The following is a 21,101-nucleotide window of genomic DNA, read 5'->3' as shown; positions in this document are numbered from 1 at the left end:
AGGAGAAATGGAGATACTGGGCTTTGCCCAGAGAGTTAGAGGGCTACATGTTTTAGGTTTAGTCCTTGGTAAGGTTGAAGCTCTTTCTCCGTAGTGTCTCTGTGAATGATGACATGATTTACTCCAACAAGGTGGACTGGATGATTTAGAGGAACAAATAGGGACAAACGATCTGGGGCAAACAGGGAGAAAATAAAATGAGTTTAGAACAATATTTACTGTATGATATGAAACCGAGCTAGAACATAAGTTAAAGTTTAATTTACCTGTCAGACTGTATCTGTTTTGAGTTGGGTCTTTCAGAGATGAGTCCTTTCTCATCAAATGATGGGATCTGAATGGGTTTCTTCTTGATGACAGGGGACGACAAGGAGAGAGGAGGTGGCACACACACTGGTGGGTGCTCTTTCACTTGTTTGTTGGATGCAGACACTTTCGGGATGAAAGGTGCCAGGCGGTTGAAAACACTCATTCTGATATACATAATTTAGGAGGAAAGAAGTGGAATGACAGAATAATTACATTTATGATAGTCTTGAAAAACAAAAAAACATGCACAATAAACTGGAAGCTAAATTCTCGTGAAACCAAAAAATTGCTTCACTTGAGAGACAGTGGTGGAATTAGTATTCACATCTTTTGTAGGACTAATTCTGAAATAACAACTGCATACAAACCTCACGTAAAGCCAAGAGGTATCAACAAAATGCAATACACTTTAAATTCCTATGCAAAGTAAGTAGGCACATTATTTCAAACTTTAAAATGTATACTTTTTTAAAACAGAAATGGCCCTAATTAGGATTATAAGATAATAATTCATATCATTAAATTGTTAGTAGTAATGCATTAAAGAATAACATTTAAGAAGGTCAAGGTAAAGTCCATTTTACATCAACTTTGAACCACATAACTACTAAATAACCATATGTCTGTTTGTTCAATGTCAAGGTAACAAGCAACCCTGTACTGCAGTGCAATAAAAGGAACAATATTTCCCTCATGAGTAGAGTGTGAAAATGCATTATACTCTAGAAATATATGTAAGTACAGCAATCAAGTAAATGCACCGGTTAGCACTCAAACAGAAATTTGAAACCCCCACAACTCTGTTCTCAAACCATATGTCACAACAAATCCATACAATGAAAGATAAGAAAGCTTTTTGGAGTTACTTTGGAGGAAAGCAGACACTGACCTGCTGTTTGGAGCGCTGTCCCTTCTGTTCACACAGTGAGGGAGTAAATAAGTCAAAGAGTGCAGATGGGGAGCACAGCAGTAGGAAGTGGTGGGCACACAAGTCATTCCCTCCATTCCTCCAGACTGAGGCTGCTCTGTTTCACTCCCACTCTGCTCTCTCTCATGTTGTTTTGTTCAGGATGAATCAGTCTGAGAAGTCTCACTGTGGTCTTATTAGACAGTCTGATAGTGGCAGAATAACTTAATGATAAGAATAACTACATGAAGATTTTATTAGCTTAAGCAAAAGAAAAAAAAAACTATTGGAATTGAGTATTGTCAGCTTATTCAATGTAAAATGTGCAAACTTAAGGAATATTGCTCCTCTGTTGTTTTATTGTTTGTATACATACTATTAGATTGTTCATACTGATGCATCATTTTTCCAGCAGCATCTCACTTTAGCTGCATGGTCTGGAGCTTGTTAAACTACTTTACATGCAGGTAGCTGTTTCAGTCCAGTTCATAACCTAAGAGTCAGCCCTCCTCAAGTGGGGTCTCCAGCTAAAAAGAAGTTGAAAGCTTTAAAGCACCTGAATGTACCATTTTTTCTTTGTCATCATAACTAGAAATATAATATTTGCTATTAAGGAATTGTTTGTGTATTGTGTTATTGTGTAATTTTATTTGTTTTGTCCTAGAACAGTGATTTCAATTCCAACCTGTGAGAAGTCTGTAGGAAACATGTCTCTGTTTAGTACTTCCCAAGTCCATTAAATATCTTATAAACTAGTCACGTTCTATTAATGTCAATATCACTTTTGAAAATAAAAATAATAAATAGTGCAAGATTTTCCTCTGAGAAAGTGGAGAAAAGATAAAAATAGAAATAGGAACAATCATGTAAAGTGGAAATAGCGTAAATTTGTACTCTGCAGTACTATAGTATTGTAGTTAGTTGTTTTTCACTTGTGCACTTCAAACATTTCTAACAGTTATATCAGATATTGATGGAATCATAATAACAGCAAGTAAACCCAAAGATGTGAGAGTAACTGTTTTATTTTGTATGAACAAAGGAAGCATATGATCATCAAAAAGGGTGTCACACCCAGTTTCCTCACCATGCTGTCAAGTAAAAACAATGAAAAACCATAATATACACTTTAGGCATTACCAAATACTGTTTTTCTGTTTTCTTGGTCCATCTAAGGTAACCTTGGCACTTCGAATAGATCCCTTGTATTTATTCAGTACACATATATTTTGGATACAGTCACTACTACACCATTTTTGGCACATTGGCACTAACAATCCACATGCTTTTCAGCAGCTGCCAAGCTGACACCACCAGAGGGAGGATTAAAACCCTCCCCGATGGTAGCAAATTCATTGCACTTAATGTCATTCACTGCACTAAATGAATGCACACCATAAGTAGACTTCATGAAATATGTAAAGTGATTGTCGAGATACAAAAACGTATGTAAAAGTAGGAACAAGTATAAGATGGGAATGAAATTTACATTAAGTTACAACCACTTTTCTAAAGGGCAACATGTCCTCAATTAACCGTGTGTAGTCTTCTCCTCCTTGTGCATTTGGTGTCATTTTCAAATTCTTTTACACCCATCTGCTTCACTTTCCCCTGATGTCTACAGCCTAAAGTGTGAAAGAGATCAGAGAAAAGTTAGGATGAAAAGACAGGGCTCCCCTTATCAGATCATCCCCCCTCCATCTTTCTCTTCAATTTCCTGTCTCCATCTTTAAGGTGTTGGCTCCTGTCCCCCCTCCCTCTAGTGTCCTGGCAGCACCCCTGTCCAGATGGCGCGCCCCGCTCCACCTCGCCCTCTCGATCATATCAGAGCATTGCTATCGTCATCTCTGCAGTTCACGCTGGCTACCAGCGGGTGATGCCGGACTGTTTTGTTGCTCCACTTGTGGGCATCCTGCAGCCCAGGCTCCAAGAAGTACAGACACGCTCCAAACCCTGCCAGCACCAGCACCGACACTAGCAAGTAGAGGGGGACGAACCAGTCCAGGAAGAGCCACGACATCACTGCTGGCAAAGGGGAAAGGATGGGAGAGGGAGAAAGAGAGGGAGGAGGAAAGTGTAGAAAATGGATGAGAAGAAGAGGCATGTCGGAGGGAGAGAAGGCAGCGAGAGGAGAGAAAATAGGGATGAGCTGAGTTACTTTGTCATTGAAATCTTTGCAAAGCCCCCTCTCTTTGGGATGAAAAAAGAAACCTGCTTGGCACCCTAATGTCCTAATATTTCCCAGAGTCTCTCTGCTCATGCAAATTAAAACGAGGCACAGAAATCAAGACATTGCACAAGCAGCGTGCTTTCTGTCACTATCACATACATTATCTTAAATCTGCGGACACACACAGGTGTTGCAGCCTCACTAAAGGATTCAGGTAGAAAACAAAGCCGTCATGCTTACCTTTCAGTGCAGCAGAATCAGTTTGTCTGTCTCTGTTGGATGGTACTCGATGTGCAGCAGCCGAGACTCAAATCAATCACCAGATTTCCTCCAGCGCTGTTCTTCCGACTGCTGCATGTGAGGTGTCCAAAATCACAGGTGCTCTCTGAGAGGCACGAGAGACAGGAGCTGCATGCGGCTTCATTCTCCAGCTCCTGGCTCTGACGTTTAAAACCGAGGGGTGGGGGTTGCTATGGCAACACCCCTGCTGATGGCTGGGAGGATGGAGGGAGTGGGAGGGAAACTTATATAACTATAATCTCTTTTTTTTGTCTTTTTTTTGGAGGAGTAGGGGGGGGGGGGCAAGCCCTTCAGATGTCTCTGGATGCTTGCCGCCTTTTCTGCTCGCTGCGTAAAATCAATTCCACTCAATTTAACGCCAAGGCCGTCGCACAGTTTATGTGACATTGAGAGAGGGAGGGATGGGGGGCATTTTTGTGTGAGCAGCACCTCTCATATTTGCCGTGACTGACAGCAGCTGTAGTCTTTAATGGAGTCAGTCCCATGAGTAAAAAGTGGTACAAAATATCGTTTTTGTCTCAAAAGCTGAATTCAGAGGGGTTGGCTTACATCCTGAGAAGTTGTCAGTGTCATCTTTTTTAATGACTGGCATTTTTAGCATTAGATTCATGAAAAGCTGCCGAGTCAAGAAGATCAGCCTCAAATACAGAGCTTTGATATTTGTAATGATGACATCTGAAGTCCAGGCTGAATAAGTTACATGAAAAAAGTAAGATATCATGTGACTGATGTCAGGCTCTATTCAGCTTAGAGCTTTTACATAAATCAGATCTGGTTCACTTTAGAAACCATCGTTTTTCAAATATTCCACTTAAGTAAAGTAGTAAGATTGTGTGTCTTGTTTAATCTAATACTAGTTATTTATTGCACATATTTCTCAACTACAGTATCACAGTCCCTGGTACTTCACAGTCTTTTAGTCTAGTCATTAGTGTCCACACTATTAATCAAGACAGAGGGCAGGTGATCCATCATTGAATAAACTTTTAACAACAACAAATTAAAGTATCATAAACAAGTCATCATTTTTAAGGAAGCAGAGAGAGTAAAAAATGTCATGAACACCCACAATCATAAAAAAAACAAAGACCATTACACAAAACTAAACAACACTAGTATTTTTAGGGAACCAGCAGCCATGTCTTAGAGTTTCTGGTTGTTTGCGCATTAAGATGATTATTCAATGTCACAGAGGAAACTTTTTCAGGATTATTCAAAAGAAGCTAATCAGTTTGGAAAAATTCACTGGGAGATGAGAGCAATTTGATGAAGCTTGGAGTGTGAAATTTCACTTTGTAAAGTGTGTTTGAGTATGTATGTGTTTGTGTGTGTGTCACAATGCTGACAGCCGCCATGTAATCACTTTAGACACAAGCGGAGCAACTACTTCAGGATTATTCAGGTGGACGTAATGATCACCTGGAACTGTAACCACGGTGTGCTGAGAAGACGAGATAAAAACAGAATGAGTAGTTCACATTTAACATTTAAATTTTTTTTAAATTAAAGTGCATGATTTAAATAGTCATGCAATATTTTGTACACTAACTTTTTACACAAAAAAACTAACATAAACTCCCTTTGAAGGATCTTTTCTCTTGTGTCATACTTTTAATTACTGCTTTCAATCATCTTTCTCATGTGAACTAAACTGAATTTTGATTTGCTGAAATTTGGCATAGATCTTTTCAAGCTATGCTTATTTATTCATCATTTTAGCTTTTCACTGCTGCTACATGTCTTCACTTTACAAAATATCTGACTTTAATGCAACCAAAATGTGATCATATACATAGATTTCAAACTCAGCATATTTTCACTGTCTGCATGATTAGCTTTCACCCCAATGAAAATATCTCATTATTAATATCGCATTAAACTTTTTCCCATAAAAGTTTAATTCTTTTTTTCGGATTCAAACTCACATTTCTGTCACAGTATCTTTGCAGAAGTGTGGAGTCCCTTTCCTTTTGTTTTGAATCATGAAAAGAATAAAGGCCTTTGTCTGCTCTAAAGGAAAAGAGATTTGACAGGGTTGAACATCAAGCTGTAACAAGATAATGCTTCAATTTCAGTGTAATGATAAACAACTTACAAAACTACTAGAACAGAGGATTTCGTCCTCGATAGCATTGCCAAACTCTGATCCAATTTGCAGCACACTATGGGCCTGATCTACCAAGATCCCAAATAACGGGCACTAATTTGCGTGTGCAAACTATAATTTTGCACGTGCTATAAGTGGGCGTGTTGCGGGTGATCTACTATGATTGCGTGCGCAAATGACAACGGGTGCAAAAGTGGTGCGGACCGCCATATTTTAATGAGGATTTCGCGTGTGCTACCGGCTGTCACCATGTTGAGTTTGAGAGAACAGAGTGGCTGTAAACAAAAAATGAAGTTTGAAGCCATGGAGTTGGAGGTCTTGGTGGAGGAGGCAAATAAACACATCGGTGAGCTCCAGCAGAGACATCTCAGCGTTGCCAGAAAAAATGCGATTCTGGAGGCAATCTGTGAAAAGGTGAATGCTGTGAGAAAAAACTGAAGATCTGCAGATGAAATAAAAAAAAGATGGCAAGATATCCGCAGAAGAAAAAAGGAAAAACTTCCCCTTAATAAAATCTCAGCTCATTTCTAATGTTGGACAAAATTGGTCCAAAATTAATTTGCTTCGTGTGTCTCGTTGAATATAGAATGGAAAAAAATTGCGATTTCATTATTTGAAAAGTGTTTTATTAAGTTGTCCGTCATGACCGTAAAAGTAATGTTTATCTCTTTTTTCTTTAATAGAGAATCTTCATCAGATGTCTGACAATCCCCGCCGTACTCCTCAAATCAGCTCAGACCAGAAAACAACTCAGCAGAGCCCCGCAGGCGTCCAGATTGTTATGATGACATTGATCGGGAGTTGCTGCAGCAACAAAAAAATTAGAAGGATGGGTTACAGGCCATTGCACAGGAGGTGAGAGCTGTGTCTAATGTTGTGCATGCGTGCTCCGCCAGGACACTTGGGCCATCGTTGTGCACACGAGGCAGTGGGTCAGTGCTGTGTCTGGGGTGACAATGGCCGTCAATGACCTGGCAACAGTTGGGAGGTTATTCATTGGTAGTCCTTCAATTTAGCCGCCGGAGAATGAAGAGGGAGAGGAGAGCACAGGAGATCAATGTTCAACAGCACAAGTGGACACTGGGAGACGCCAACACTAACTGCGATGGTGCGCTGGAATGATTCAGACGCAAGAAAATGCAGTGTTGTGAGGAGTTTCTCCATAGGAGATATGGCATGTCTCCTTTTTGTGACGGGCTCCAAATCAGCCCTTAGGTCATCCACCAGCTCAAAAATGGCATTGCTGGATAGACGATATGTTTCTACTATTTTCATTTCTGACAGTTCAATATGTTGACAAACTATGACACTCGCACGGAAGATTCGTTCTCTCCATCATCTGTCATTGCATTTATGCGTCCTTATCGCCACAATAACCGCAGCCATTTGTGCGTAACGCTGTGCCATTTTGCACCTGCCTTTCAAACGTGCTAAATATAGACGCAAAGACACTGCCCACTATCTGTTTCAGGTTTGATAAACACATTTTGTGTGCTAAATTATTACATTTGCATATCCTCCTCCCAGTATTTTGCGCGTTCTAATAATCTGCATATATTCTGTATGTATATGACGGCAAACACACTAAATGGATTGCGAGTGCTATTCTGCTCATTTGACAGACGCAATCCTCGGTGCTCCAGGTTAGCACATCAGCTTTGCGTGCGCTATCAAGTTTGCACGTGTTTTTATACACGCAAACCTTTGGTAGATCAGGCCCCAAGTATTTCAAGCAAGTGTATCAAACACACACACACACACACACACACACACACACACACACACACACACACACACACACACACACACACACACACACACACACACACACGTACAAAACTAACAGAAAAGATTTGATGAATGTGGGGCAACATGAATATTTGGGAGATGAAGAAGCTACCTACATAAATGACTCTCATGTCTCTGGAGAACACAAACCCTGCAGAAGAGGGACACGTTGAGCTGAGCTGGTAGCAGATGAGAAAAGCAAAATGAGATTATTCCCCTTAGAGAGGAGAAGAAGAGATAAAGGCAAACCTTCGACTGCAGTTAGACCTCGCTCTAACAGGATGTGGACAGACTGTTCAGACACGCTTGGGTTTGTGGCCAACCGCCTGGAGAAATAAAACACTTATTAGTTGACAACAGGCAACTACTGGGAACCTAACTTCAACTGACATCAGTCAATTTACATGATTAAGATCTTTGCCCAAAAAAGGCTTCATCTCCGAAGCGCAGGGATAAACTTTGACAAGTAAAGTTTCCCTCACATATTCTGCACCACACTTCCTTCATTAATTAATGGATTCATGGTTATTTTATTTTAATTGGCAATAACCTAGAGTGTTATCATACCTCTTCATTGCCTCCTCATAAGTGTAAACTTTTCTTTGCTCCTCTGTCCTTTCTCATTCTCAAGCATCTCAGGTATCCTCTTCCTGATTGTTGTAGATATTTCTGTCTGCATTAAAGGGACAGAAACAGTGATGTGAGAAGTCAAAACCACTGACAGGAATGGAACACAATAAAACTGAGGATTAATGATATAACTGCACACTGCAGCTATTGTTTCATTTATTTCCTTGGACATTGTTTTCATTTCCCTTTGAAGTGTAGAGAAAATAAAACTGTTGACGTACTGGATCTTTTGGTACATTTCTGAAATTGTCCAGTAGTATGACGGCATCCACCATCTCAGGATATAGAGCACTGAACCGTGGAAAACATATGACACACCACTTAAACAAATGTTGTTAGAAAGTAAACTAAAGTATTATCTGTATATTGTGTAAAAACAGAGTGATGATGTATGTATAGAGTTTTGTTACCATTGCCCCAATGTTTGCACCTGTAAGGGGGTCAACAAGAGCTCAAAGATATTCCTTTAATGACAGAATGAATATAAGCAGACTCTAACATCTGAGATGCTGTAAATGAACAATGTTTTGCATTTTTCTTAAAACATGACTCTACAGCTGAATCAGTTCTCTGTGTTTGATTATTAACTCTACACTCAACAGAAAGCGATAGCATCTAAGTGGTAAATAAAAAATTACCCAATTCTAAAAATGTGGGCTGTAGTTTAAAGAAAAAGAAAAAAACAACTAGTCACTTATATTTACATTTGGGAGAGGGAATAAAATAATTTGGTTTCAATGTCCATGAATCAGATGTATTATCTGTATTTTAATCAACTCACCCATACTGTGGCCTATGATGGAAAATTTGGTCCATTTGAGATCTGTGGGAGGATTTGAGTAACAAGACATGAGAATAAAGGAGCACTAACTGCTGTATTGTTTTTTTTTTAATAACAGCTTTGATTTTATTGTCACAGAGACCTGAGGAGATTTGTCCTCACAACACTGAGATTTGAGTAAAACAAAGGGCTTCAAAGGCTCTACGTCCTCTTAAACTCACACACCGGCAACAACTCTGCGTACTTCTTCAATGAACGAAATGAAGGAGTGGAAAACTCCAGGAGGATGATGGGAGGACAGGCCGTGACCTGCCTCGTGAGAGGAAGTGGAGAGAGAGAGAGAGAGAGAGAGAGAGAGAGAGAGAGAGAGATGATTTACACTTTAGAGTACCTACAAAATAATTGGAGTAAAACTTCCTGTTTTCTATCTTGCGTGTGAGCAGGAATTGCAAAATGGTTCCATTTTCAAAAAGAGGTACTCATTGAGGTGACTTTCACCTTGATCTATAAAACATAGTAGGCTTTTGTTTCTCATCATGCCAAGACCTACCACAAGCCTCTTAAACCGACATCCAAAACCCAACAATGAAACAAGCAGGTAGTTTTTGTTTTTACAGTAGAGTGTATTACAGTCCAAACGTGAATAAAGTCCTTCTAGGCCCTTCATCCAGGCCTTCCAAAAAGTAGCACATTTGTTCAAATCTTCATTCAGATAAAATAGAATGCATGGTTGTGACAAGACTGAGGTCTTGCATTTTGCCAGCAAACAAAGAGTTGTTGTCAAACATACAGTGCCCTATCAGCCCCAAACCTTACATTGTTGATAACATTCCCAACCTGATCACACCTACACATATTCAATCATATTCATAGAGAAATCTAGTGGTAAAAGTTGCAGTGAATTGGACATTAAACGTATGTTTAATGATGTGAGTGTAAAGATATTCAATTAAATCCAACTTGGACTAAGTACTGTAGAATAGATAAAGGACACAGTTTTTTTTAACACTGGTCAAAATGAGAAGGGTGTCGTGACACCCCCAAACATATTTATAATCAATTTCACATTAGAAACCTGTTAAGTAAAAGCTGGATCAGTTTCCAGCCCTGTCATACTTACCTTTGGGTAGAAGTGGAATGAGAATGTTGAATGAACCACAGTTGTCAGCCCAGCCGTGCAGGCACAGCACAGGATAACCATGATAACCATGATCAGGACCCCAGACTCTAGCTTTGAACTCTCCCCATTGGACTGGAATAGAGATCTCTGAGACTGAGACATACACATACACAGAACAACCTGTAAAAACAAGGTAGAAACGAGGCCAGTAAAATGTTCGAACTGTGTTTAGCCTGGGTTGTCATGGAAAAATACCTGCTTGTTTAATTGTAGAGGATATTTCAGCATTTCTTGCATCCAAATAAAGCAAATGCAAAATGTAAAGTGGCAGCAATGTGTCTCATCTGAACTTTGCTACCACCTTTAGATTAGAGTTTATAGGCCGTTTATGGCCAGTCATCATACACTCCAGAGGCAAGTCTTAACCTTTAAAGTCAGATGATAGTGTAATACTGTCCTCTGATTTGGTTCCATTGTTAAAGCTTGTCAAGAAATCTCCTGCAATGGCAGTAAATCTGGGAAAAGGTGAAAACTGATTATGGGCTGTGTAACATCAGTTTTAAAAATACTTGACCAGATTCTCACGCATATACATACATGTGACAATTAAATGTACCATGCCTCATGTCCAGAGTTTCATAGAAAGATAGGAGACCATACATGTATCAGTCTGTTCTCATGTGCCTCTAAGAGAAGTCTTACTGACCAAAGGGGTGTCTCCAGACTCAATTGTGCACACACCCTTTTTGCCTCTATTATTCATATCTACTTTAAATACCAGCATTTAAGCACAATACAGTATAATACATGGGTTTTTTTTTTTTATTACTTTAAACAGTAACACAACTGAGCAGTAGAATATAAATCTTAAGCAAAACAGGAATGCATGCCCATTGTCACAATTTGAAGTACATCAACAAGTGCAGGAAAAATCCTACACGATCTACCATCGAAGTGTCACGAAAGAGGAGAATCCAATTTGAGATCATTTGGACAGTAAGAAAGGATCAGCAGTATCAAAAGGCTCTGAGAGCTCGATCTTAATCCCATCACAATGGGATGTGGTGTAATGTACGGAGCAGACAGTATGCAATTTACAGCCAGTGAAGTGATAAGACCTGAAGCCAGATTGAAAAGGGGATCATCCCTGAGTTCCCAGGATCCTGTTCAGTAACACTCAAAGAGATTTGTAAGGGCTTTCTTTGCAGTGTAATTGTAAAACGAGAAAAAGAAGGAAGAGAGATGTTCCAAATTCTGTTTGGGTGGTTAAAAATCTGTTCAGCTTCTTTGGAGAAATCGATGTCTATAGTGGAGCAAGTCTTATTTTACAAGCTGAGCTTTGATGAGTATAACATCAAAAAGCTATAGGTGGGTGATTCATACTTGTTGGCCCACTCACTGAATACTGACCCAGTGAAAAAAAATGCTGCGAATATTAAACTATATGAAGGGAGCATTGCTGCTTTTTAAGAACTGCACACAAAGAATCTGATAAATTATACTGTACATTGAAAATAAACTGATGTCTTCAAGGTATTTATTGCGTGCAAGGATTGGGTCAGGCTGCACAGCTTGAAAGTGCATCTGTAAGGTTAACTCGGGAAATACACTAAGTTGCTTGCAGTTACATGGGAATATTATTATCAGACTCAAATCTGTACAGTAACCTTAAAGCTACAGGAAGAAGCCAGTTAGCTTATTATAGCAGAACGACTGGAAAATGAGTGAAACAGTAAGCCTGGCTTTGTGTGATTAGTCTATGCAGAACACAGACCTCTGAAAAAACAAACCTTATTTTTACTCTAAAACGTTTGTGTAAAAACTAATAAGTGAGCATCAGACATGCTTGTAGATGGTTTTATTGCTTCTTTGACCAAGCAAGGCTAACTGATCACCCATTTCTATGTTTTATGCTCTGGCCTCATACTGAACAGAGTTTATTAACTATTGCCTTCTTTAAGTAATACACTTCTCCTTTACATTGGTCCTGGACCCTGTGGAGGTGGTGGCTGACGGGAGAGTTGTTGCCAAGCTGTCGTCTCTGATGGACATTTCTTTCCTATATATATTCTTGTTGAAATTCTTGTATTGTACACCTTCTTGTTTGCTGCTGTAACTCCATGAATTTCCCCGTTGTGGGACGAATAAAGGAGTATCTTATCTTATCTTAAAAGACAAAATTCTGGACCTTCTTCAACAGATTGTTTTTGGAGTCACTGGTGTGGTCAAAAAGCAACTTATTTAACATTTAATGTTTACACAATGAGTTCATTAGATTTTAAAAATCTCAAAAAGATTGTTCCTTGTCCTTGCCTGGAATTAAGAAAGTAAGGAAGAATAAAATTACTTTTATAAATTATTTATCCTTTTAATATTTTTCATTTATTTCTACAGTCATAGGAGCTGGACAATTAAATTTGCTAAATCACTCAAAGCATGACAGTTTATTTTTGTCCACATTTTATTTGTTGAAATTCATGTAAAATGAAACATTTTGCAGTATTTCATTACAGAAGTGGGCCCCCTGTGGAAGGGAGCACCTCCACTAACATCATGACCAACAAACACTCTCTCATGTCATTAAACATTAAATGCAATTCTCATAGAAAAGTATAAAATCTCCAATAAGTGTGGCTTTTTACAAGACAACGATACACTCTCCAAGTCCATCATGAGACAGGATGCATCAGGATCTGCAGGGTCACAACCTCTGCTCAACCATTTCCTGCGACACCATGATACGAGGTAAAAATAAACTACTTCTACATGCACTTAGAAAGACGCTGAAGTTGAGATGGAAAAATCCGTCTCTGCTTCCACCTTGAAATGAGCATTTAGACTTAGTTTAAAGTTAACTCTTTGAAAATGGTGACCTCGCACTGCACTTTGAGAGGGGAACCAAGAGTCAAACAAAAAAAAAAACACAAAGATAAGTCATACTTCTGTGACAAAGCTCAACTTTTGTGTCTGCAATCACTCTTATCTGATTTAATAAAGAACAAAAAATATTAAGGGCTGACTTCTTATTATCAGCCTGTTCTAGAGTGGAAAAATGGCACATGAAGGGAGCATGTGAGGTTTAATAAAATTGTTAATGTAAAAAGATTTGACTCACAAAAAATTACAGCACATCTTTTCTCAAAAGCACAGTTTCTCTCCTACTCCAGTCTACTTTTACTCAGTTGGAATTGGCACATGAAGTTTTTTATGTTCTTTTTGCACTGCAGATAGTACCTATACCCTCTGTACATGCAGTTCTTGGCTGAGAGTCACAGTGATTCAGTTAACGGCTGTGTCTTACCTGTGTTTGACTTAAATGCAGAACAACAAGAACAGACAAGGACTTTCCTCAATGGGACAAACTCTGTGAGCATTAACAATGTTTTTTAGTTCGATATTAAAATGTGAATCCATACAAAGTGAGAAACTGAACATTGCATCATTCACTCATTGAAAATTATGTATCTGTATACCCTTAGCTGGTCTACAGTCTCCTCTGCAATTGCTTAAAGGATGGTGGTTCTCTCAAACTAATCAGAGGTTTGCAGTGCTTTAACTTCACCTTTCAGTATTTTCTCAGCTTGCTTCAAATCTTGGCCAAGTTAATACAAAAAATGGAACAGGAACCAGGTACTATCCAATTACTTTGCTGATGAAAAGCACAATTTCCAACAAGTGAAGTAGAGTCAAGTTTGGTGGATATGAGGTATTAGACTTCAGTGTGAGTGTGTTTGAAGCTCATAACTTGTGCTCAGGACAGTTTGACTGTGAGAGCACTTTACTTTGCAAGAAGTCAGACACAAACGGAGCGACCACTTCTGGTTTATCCAGATGCACGTGATGATGACCAGGTACTGTCACCACTGAGTGCTGAAACAAACAGATACAAAGGAAAAATTAACTTGAAGATACAGAGAATTGTTGACCGCTAAAAGGTAACAAGATCACAACAAACCAGCTCAAAGATGTTGATTATATTTTGTACTCACGTTTCGATCCCGAAAATTTTGGAGTAGTGTTGAGGTAAGCTTATCTTGTGCTGTATTGGACAGTATGTCAGAACCACCTCCCGCTCTGGAAAAAAAAGACCATTTTAATGAGTTTAGTTAAATTCAAGCTGATAACACAAAAGATGAAAAGTGAAGTATGTTCCTTATTGTGTTACATGTAGTCTTCACTCTAAATGTGTGCTCAGTATTAAAAATGCAGGCTTTCACTTTGGACAGAAGTTGGAAATACCATTAATGCAAAGATGTACCCTACTAGAAAACAGAGCAAAGGAAGAAGAAGCTGTCCTCCCCATCCATTCCCAATAACAGGAGGAACATGAAACAAAGCAGGTATGTTTCAGTTTTCATTTTGATACAGATTCTACTCCTTTTATTGTTTATTAGTGTACCTCGCATCACTTCAATTTCCTAGATTGGAGTTCAGATGATCAGTCTCATGGGGTAAATTTTTGCAACTACTCTTTTCATAAACCAGTAGGCACATTAAATCTTCTGGGGAAAGGCAGTTTGTAAAATTGCTGTTTCTACACAGCTGTTCTAATGCAGTACTGTCAATGTGCATGTTTTTGTAAACACAACTACTAAGAGGTTTGTGACTGACGTCTATAAAGATTCATAACATGTTAGAAGAACACTTTTCACAATGTTTGTTAGCTCTGTTTCTGCAGATAAAAATGTATCTGTGCGCTAAAATATTCTCATGACACTGTAACGTAAAAGTGCTTGATGTCTTACAGAACAAGTAAAATAGAGGCTTTGATCTTCGACAGCATCACCAGACTCTGCTCCAGACTGGTGCGCGAAACGTTTTTCTGAAAACACAAAATAAAAACAAACCTGTACTGTATACATTGAGTTATAAAGCTCTAGGGGATTTTAAAAATGGGTTTCAGAGGCTAAAAGTGACTCACAAAATTAACTCTCAGGTCTCTGGAGAAAACAAACCCTGCAGAAGAGAGACACGCTCAGCTGGCAGCAGATGAGAGGAAGCAAATTGAGATTATACCCCTCAGAGAGGAGGAGAAAAGATAAAGACAAACCTCCTTCAACTGGAGTAAGACCTCGCTCCAACAGGATGCGGACGGACCGTTCAGACAGACTTTGGTTTGCAGCCATTAGCCTGAAAGAAGGAGAACACTCAGAAATCTGATAATTCCTATAAATATCCAGCACTTGGAGGGGTATACCTTTCAGCTGCCTTCTCATAGGTGTAAATTCTTGTCTTCTCTTCTGTTTTATTCTCAAATTGAAGCATTGAATCCATCCCCTGCCGCATCACTTCTGATATTTCTGCCTGCAGGGAGAGAAAGACAGAAACAGAGGGGAATAGAAAGTACAGTGGCTTAAACATTTTGAGATGGAAAAATGATTTGTTCTAGGGGAATAAAGTACTATAAAGAGAAAAGGGTCATTTTAGAAGACTACAATTGCACATATAGGAGGAAAAAAACTGATATTCATCGAGGTTATATTCATAAATTTACCAGACAAAAAGCATTAGTTTAGTGTGTTTAATTAAGGCGTAGTCACAGCTGCTGCTGGCTTTGTGTTGAAATGAGTGCAACATATATTTCAACATCTATATTTGATTTAATCTGTTAACCCTCTTTCTTTTAGAATTAATATATCCCATAACTTTACACCTGAAAAAGATGGAAAATACAGTTAGGAAATTAAATATAAGGCAAGATAGTACATTATCTTCTTATCTTAGGTCTGATACAAAGGACATTTATCAAGTTCAGTGCCCAATATTTCTACATCCAAGCTACTGCAGCTGTAGTTTTTTACTGAACCTATCTTATAGATTTTCATTTCCTAACCTTAAGATCTTTCAGAGTTTTCATAGAATATTATGTGGCTCAGTTGTCAAAAATGCTTCTTACTGAATCTGTTGGTAGGAATCCATAAGTGTCAAGAAGAATAAGAGCATCCACTATCTCAGGATACAGAGCAGTGAACTGGGAGAAACACATTTGTGCAACATCATAAATCCGCACAGGAGTTAAAAAGGCAAAGTAGTGTCTGTTATGTTACATGAGAAAAAATAAGACCCTAGTGAGACACCAAGATTTACCATTCCTGCAATGTCACCGCCTGTAAATAAAAAGAGGATAAACTCTTACAAAGACGTGGTGAGACAGCAACATATACCACATGGATTAAATTCAGCTTTAAAGCAGCCCTCACCCATGCTGTGTGCTATGATGGAGAACTTCTTCAGCTGCAGTGCTGTGGGAGTTTATTTCACAGATCATCAAACAAGCAGGTTTAGTGTCTCTTCACAGAACATTTACAAATGTTTTGGATAGTCAGAAGTGCTGCTGTGATTCAGCCAGTGTTACAAACAGAGTTAGATAGCCCTGGATTCCCCTAACTTTATGCAAACCTAGACTGATATGAGCATTTATACAGAACATTTTCGAACTCACTCACCAACAGCAACTCGGCTTACATCTGCCACGTACGCCACTGAAGAGTAGAAAACTCCAGGAGGACGGTGGGAGGACAGACCGTGACCTGCAAGGTCCACTGCCACGTATCTGCACTCTGGGAAGAAGAAAGCATATAGGTGTGATACTCAAAGAAATTCACGTGGCAGGTACATATTTCTCAAAATACTTACTTGTCAGTTTCCTGTAAATGAAGCAGATTAAATAGAGGGGACTTTCTGCTACCTGCACTTGCCTGATGAAGGTGTAAACAGTTAGAGTTTAACTTACATTGTCACGATGACCATTTTGAGTGAGTAAATTATTGACATACTTCTTGCATCAGCTCCTCTTGTTTCTGAGAATTTGTAAGGGTAACTCATTGTATTGTGCAAATGTTTTTTTGCTAGATGCTAGAATAGTAAATGGTTTTCCTCTTCAGGCTAACTGCTAGTCAAGCTAGCCACTGTCTGCTGTCAGAGGAAAATTACTTAGTAAAGATGTTGAGTAACCGTCTAAACTATTTCAAGTGATGAGGGAAGCCAGTGGTGGCTAGTGTCATCACTAAATCTTTAGTTTTTCTCCAAATAAATGTATGTGTTACAGTACAAAATGTTCAAACTTTTCTGTAAATTGCATTCTATCAGATCAAAACTTAGATCGCAGGATTCTGATTCTCTTCTTTAAAAATTAACTAAAAGATGGCTTGGATTATTTTTCTGGATCATCTCTTAATAGTAGTGGAACTACCCCAACTTTTATTGGAGTTAAATTTTAGCCTACAACTTATTTACTTGAGTATAAGTTAAAGTTTAGTAGACTATATATACACTCAGTACTGACATGTAAGAAGAATTGTAGTGTTGGCTGGTCATTGTAGAGCTAGTTTAGATGGGGCAAAAAGAGTAAAACACACTAGTCTCTGTTTTACATTGCTCTTTACACGGAACATCTGATAAAATAACTTTATATTAAATCATATTAAATAAAAGATCAATAATCTAAAGAATCACTTCCGTTTTAATTACATAGAGTTTCATTAGGCTTCTTATTTGCCAGTAGAAGTTTACCTGTGGGTAGATATGGAATAAGGCTGTTAAATGAACCACAGTTGTCAGCCCAGCCATGCAGACACAGCACAGGATAACCATGATCGGGACCCCAGACTCTGCCTCTGATCTCTCCCCATGGGACTGGAATAGTGATCTCTGAACCTACAACACAGCACAGTGGACATTCTGCAGCTCAATGGGAATAGAGATGATTTCTGTCAAGTCAATTTGCTGTTTAAATACTTCAAACTATTGCACTGACAACACACATTAACAGCAAACCAAGCTGACTTATGTCTTATTTATACAGTCTATGGTCTTAAACTAATGAGCTTCATTTTATTTTACCTTGTTGACTTATAACAAATCGTTGAATCAACAGCTTGCTAATGCAACTATGAACTCCAAACAACATTCTGCAGCTATGCTACTTTTACTTTAGGCATCTAAAGCCAATTGGGGCTGTCAGCAGTGCACAGCCTGTTTAAACATTCACGAGCAGTCGTTTTACCTTCTTTATCCATTGTTTATGTTGCACAATATGAAAGTCTTGCAGCGGTGCTTACGATCCTAACACACTAAACGACCTTCTCTCCTTTCCAAGTCTGCGAAACTCATCTAAACTTCCGTGGTCTCCGGCGTCTGCAGCCGGAACATGTTTATTGACATGGACTCTGATCCAGAGGTTCCGTTTCTCCCTCAGAGTAGACTTACAGGTAGCGTCCCCAGCACTAACAACCTATGCTAACAACTGATTAATGCAGCCCAAGCGTAGACTGAGGCAACATGACAAGAAACAAGGCAAAAGTGGATATGTCTAAATCTGTAATATCATGTGGTCTCTTGATGCTTATGGAAGAGGATTAGGGCCACTGGAAAAAAAGAAAAGGTCAAATTTTTTTTTTTTGTCATTAAATTCTGAGAAAAAAGTCAGAATTCTGCAAGAGTACCCTACTGCAGGCAAGATGGCGCCGCCACAACATCCACACCGGAAGTCCATACCGGAAGTCCATACCGGAAGTTACAAAGCTAAAAACGTTGCAATAACACCCACACCGGAAGTCCATACCGAAAGTTACAAAAATAAAAGCCTTGAAAAACAGGAACGTGAACGCAAAATAAAAGCCTTCAAAAACACGTAGGTTTACGCGTAATTCTATGAACTTTTTTGCACTTACATTTTAATCGTATCAGTATTATTGACTAGTTGATTGACTCCAAAAGTGTATAGGCTGTTGAGAATTTACTGTTTTGAGAAGTTACTTAGAAGCCTGCACGAATCACTAAGTTATAGTGTTAACGTCTCAGCCATGCACAGCCTTTTGTTCCGAGTGTGTGTTGAAATACTTAAAGCTGATTATGATGCTGCCGTGATGACATCTGCATATGCCTCTCTTGTTTTGTCTGGGTCATATGCTATTTATGTTGTGTTAGCCTGACTGTACCTCAGTACAGTTTGCTGTAGTGTTTGTTCCAAATTACCTTGCATGCTGTCTGCCTATGTGATCACATGTATAGATTAATGAATGAATGAAATACAGATCCAGAGTAGATCCACAGTCACGAGAGAAGAGCAGAATGTTATCTATGGTGCAGGGGCGAGTGGAGGAGGAAAATGTAGAGGTGTGTGGTGACTGTTTCTTTTTTAACATAATTTGTAACACGTTACAATGACACAGTGACAGGGGTGTTCATTAACCACAAGAACAAACGGAGGGAATGGTTTCTCCTTCTATTTTGAGACATTAGATGGGCGTAAACACTCTGAGCTTGTCAAACAGTTTTATTCAGATTGAATGCTTTATGCATGTACACCAATGTCTTAACAAGATCACTTTATTTGGCGTCCATGAAAACATTGAAGTTGGAACCTTCAATTAGAATGACTAGAAAAACTGCAAATGTATACATAGCTACTGTTTCTTTCCATCCAACCCCTACTTGAAATGTAGAATTATACTTTATTTTATGTTCTTTTAATGTTATATGTATGATGTCTTAACCCTTTTGTATTGATAATGTTGTACTTGAAAAAGAACAATACACTTTTGCTATTACAAACTCCAAATCAACATAAAATATTAGGACTAAAATATTTCAACTTGAGGCACCACTGTCAGCCACTGATGATAGATGTACAGTACACATTTCTGGGGAGCCTCTGTTGTTTTTGTGGTGAATATAGATCTCTGTGTACAGCTTGAGTGTATTTTCCCTCTTACTTACAGTCTTTTCCTTCTCATCCCCTCCCCCCACACACACTAACACTCTACATTATTCTGTTCTTCATACACAGCGGGATCTCTCTCACTCACTCTCTCTATCACAATTAGCTTTCTGCTAATTGATTTAGCAGCGACAGACTAATGCAATCAATACGCTACACGAAGAAGAAACTTCCAGTTCGAAGCATCCGGCATTGGGTAGAGAGGGGGTTAAAGAATCACTTCCGGTATGGACTTCCGGTATGGACTTCCGGTGTGGATGTTGTGGCGGCGCCATCTTGCCTGCAGTAGGGTGCCTCTCGAATTCTGAGAAAAAAGTCAGAATTCTGGTGGATTTTCAAAATAAAAGCCACCTGAAAATATAAAAAATGTGCCTGGTAATTCTATATTTGGCATAACAATAAATCTCAGTTTCCACTGATATGTTTTGATTCAGAGTGAAAGGAGAAAACCTCAAAATGTGATGCTGCCCATCACAGCTACACCTGATTTAGAATTGCAAAGTAAAAGTAATTGGAAATGTAGTATATTAGTGATGATTTTGGATATGTTCAAAGTGAGATTCTTTAAAAAAAATCTGTTTCCATTGACTAATTTCCGTTCAGACTAACAGTAGACAGACTTCTGACTGTAATCTCAGTATTCTGACTTTCTTCTCAGAATTCTGGATTTAATCTCAGAATTCTGACTTTTTTCTCATAATAATAATAATTCTAATAATAATAAAAAATTTGAAGTTAATTTTTTTTTTCAGTGGCCCTAATTCTCTTCCGTACTTGATGCTGGCTCCAGAAGCACAACAGTTCGTGTAAGGTCAAGTAGCCTCAGAAAAGTCACATTTCACAGCAGAAATAAACATGTTTACTGTCTGTTACAAAAACGATTAAAGTCTATATAACTAATTTCCTTGACGAGATGACAGCTATGTGGGAGACACATTTCTATGTAACCCAACCTTAAAATTATATCAGGCCAGTATGTTGGTTATGCATTATTAGGGTTGTGGTCACTGAGAAACAGGAGGGAGCTGTTAGCTTCAAAATAGCTATTTACCATTAAGATCATATTGTTGTCAGAAAAGAACACAGGATGAAAACTTACAATTCAGTTATTTAATATTGTGTATTTGACCTTGCCAAAAGAAATACACTAGCTCCCCATAAACATAAATCATAAATATAACAAACAAATTCAGTCCATTTATGCTCACATTCATCAACAACTGGTGGTTAAAATGTTTAATTACAACATACATGAGAGTTTAAGGCCA

The 21,101-nt window shown here is 38.6% G+C and overlaps 2 protein-coding genes and 1 long non-coding RNA gene across 4 annotated transcripts; all 3 read right to left on the bottom strand.

Moving 5' to 3' along the window:
* Positions 1-2,225: 2,225 nt before the first annotated feature.
* On the bottom strand, positions 2,226-4,089 carry LOC117816178. The gene is made up of 2 exons (XR_004631903.1): positions 3,627-4,089; positions 2,226-3,241 (listed from the first exon to the last, which is right to left on the bottom strand). It is a non-coding gene; the product is annotated as an uncharacterized LOC117816178 (long non-coding RNA).
* A 1,522-nt stretch (positions 4,090-5,611) lies between these two features.
* Positions 5,612-10,875, bottom strand: LOC117815546 (serine hydrolase-like protein). Its single transcript, XM_034687310.1, is given in 9 exon segments — positions 5,612-5,696; positions 7,698-7,732; positions 7,831-7,907; positions 8,149-8,197; positions 8,200-8,254; positions 8,433-8,502; positions 8,622-8,641; positions 10,113-10,265; positions 10,819-10,875. Coding segments are annotated over 9 exon segments (546 nt in total). The 3' UTR covers positions 5,612-5,666.
* Positions 10,876-12,555: 1,680 nt separating this feature from the next.
* Positions 12,556-18,606, bottom strand: LOC117815820 (serine hydrolase-like protein). Of its 2 annotated transcripts, XM_034687762.1 has the most exons (12): positions 18,118-18,606; positions 17,625-17,768; positions 16,559-16,672; positions 16,313-16,354; positions 16,200-16,219; positions 16,009-16,083; positions 15,310-15,416; positions 15,163-15,242; positions 15,034-15,068; positions 14,858-14,934; positions 14,102-14,186; positions 12,556-13,982 (listed from the first exon to the last, which is right to left on the bottom strand). In XM_034687762.1, the coding sequence occupies exons 1-12, from the start codon at positions 18,128-18,130 to the stop codon at positions 13,851-13,853; spliced, it is 924 nt and encodes a 307-aa protein (XP_034543653.1). In that variant the 5' UTR covers positions 18,131-18,606; the 3' UTR covers positions 12,556-13,850. The 2 variants fall into 2 exon arrangements, with proteins under 2 accessions (XP_034543653.1, XP_034543655.1); XM_034687764.1 differs by lacking the exon at positions 16,009-16,083 and having other exon boundaries at positions 18,118-18,569.
* Positions 18,607-21,101: the final 2,495 nt, after the last annotated feature.

This window comes from Notolabrus celidotus, chromosome 7 (assembly GCF_009762535.1).
Source record: "Notolabrus celidotus isolate fNotCel1 chromosome 7, fNotCel1.pri, whole genome shotgun sequence".
Classification (NCBI taxonomy): Eukaryota; Metazoa; Chordata; class Actinopteri; order Labriformes; family Labridae; genus Notolabrus; species Notolabrus celidotus.
This window is presented reverse-complemented; position numbering and strand designations above follow the sequence as displayed.

Excerpts from the sequence above, each read along its gene's own strand:
- LOC117815820 (XM_034687762.1), bottom strand. Across the intron at positions 14,935-15,033 it reads GAGACCTGAGAGTTAATTTT|AAAAACGTTTCGCGCACCAG; the intron begins GTGAGTCACTTT and ends TTGTGTTTTCAG. Across the intron at positions 13,983-14,101 it reads AAAATTTTCGGGATCGAAAC|CACTCAGTGGTGACAGTACC; the intron begins GTGAGTACAAAA and ends TGTTTGTTTCAG.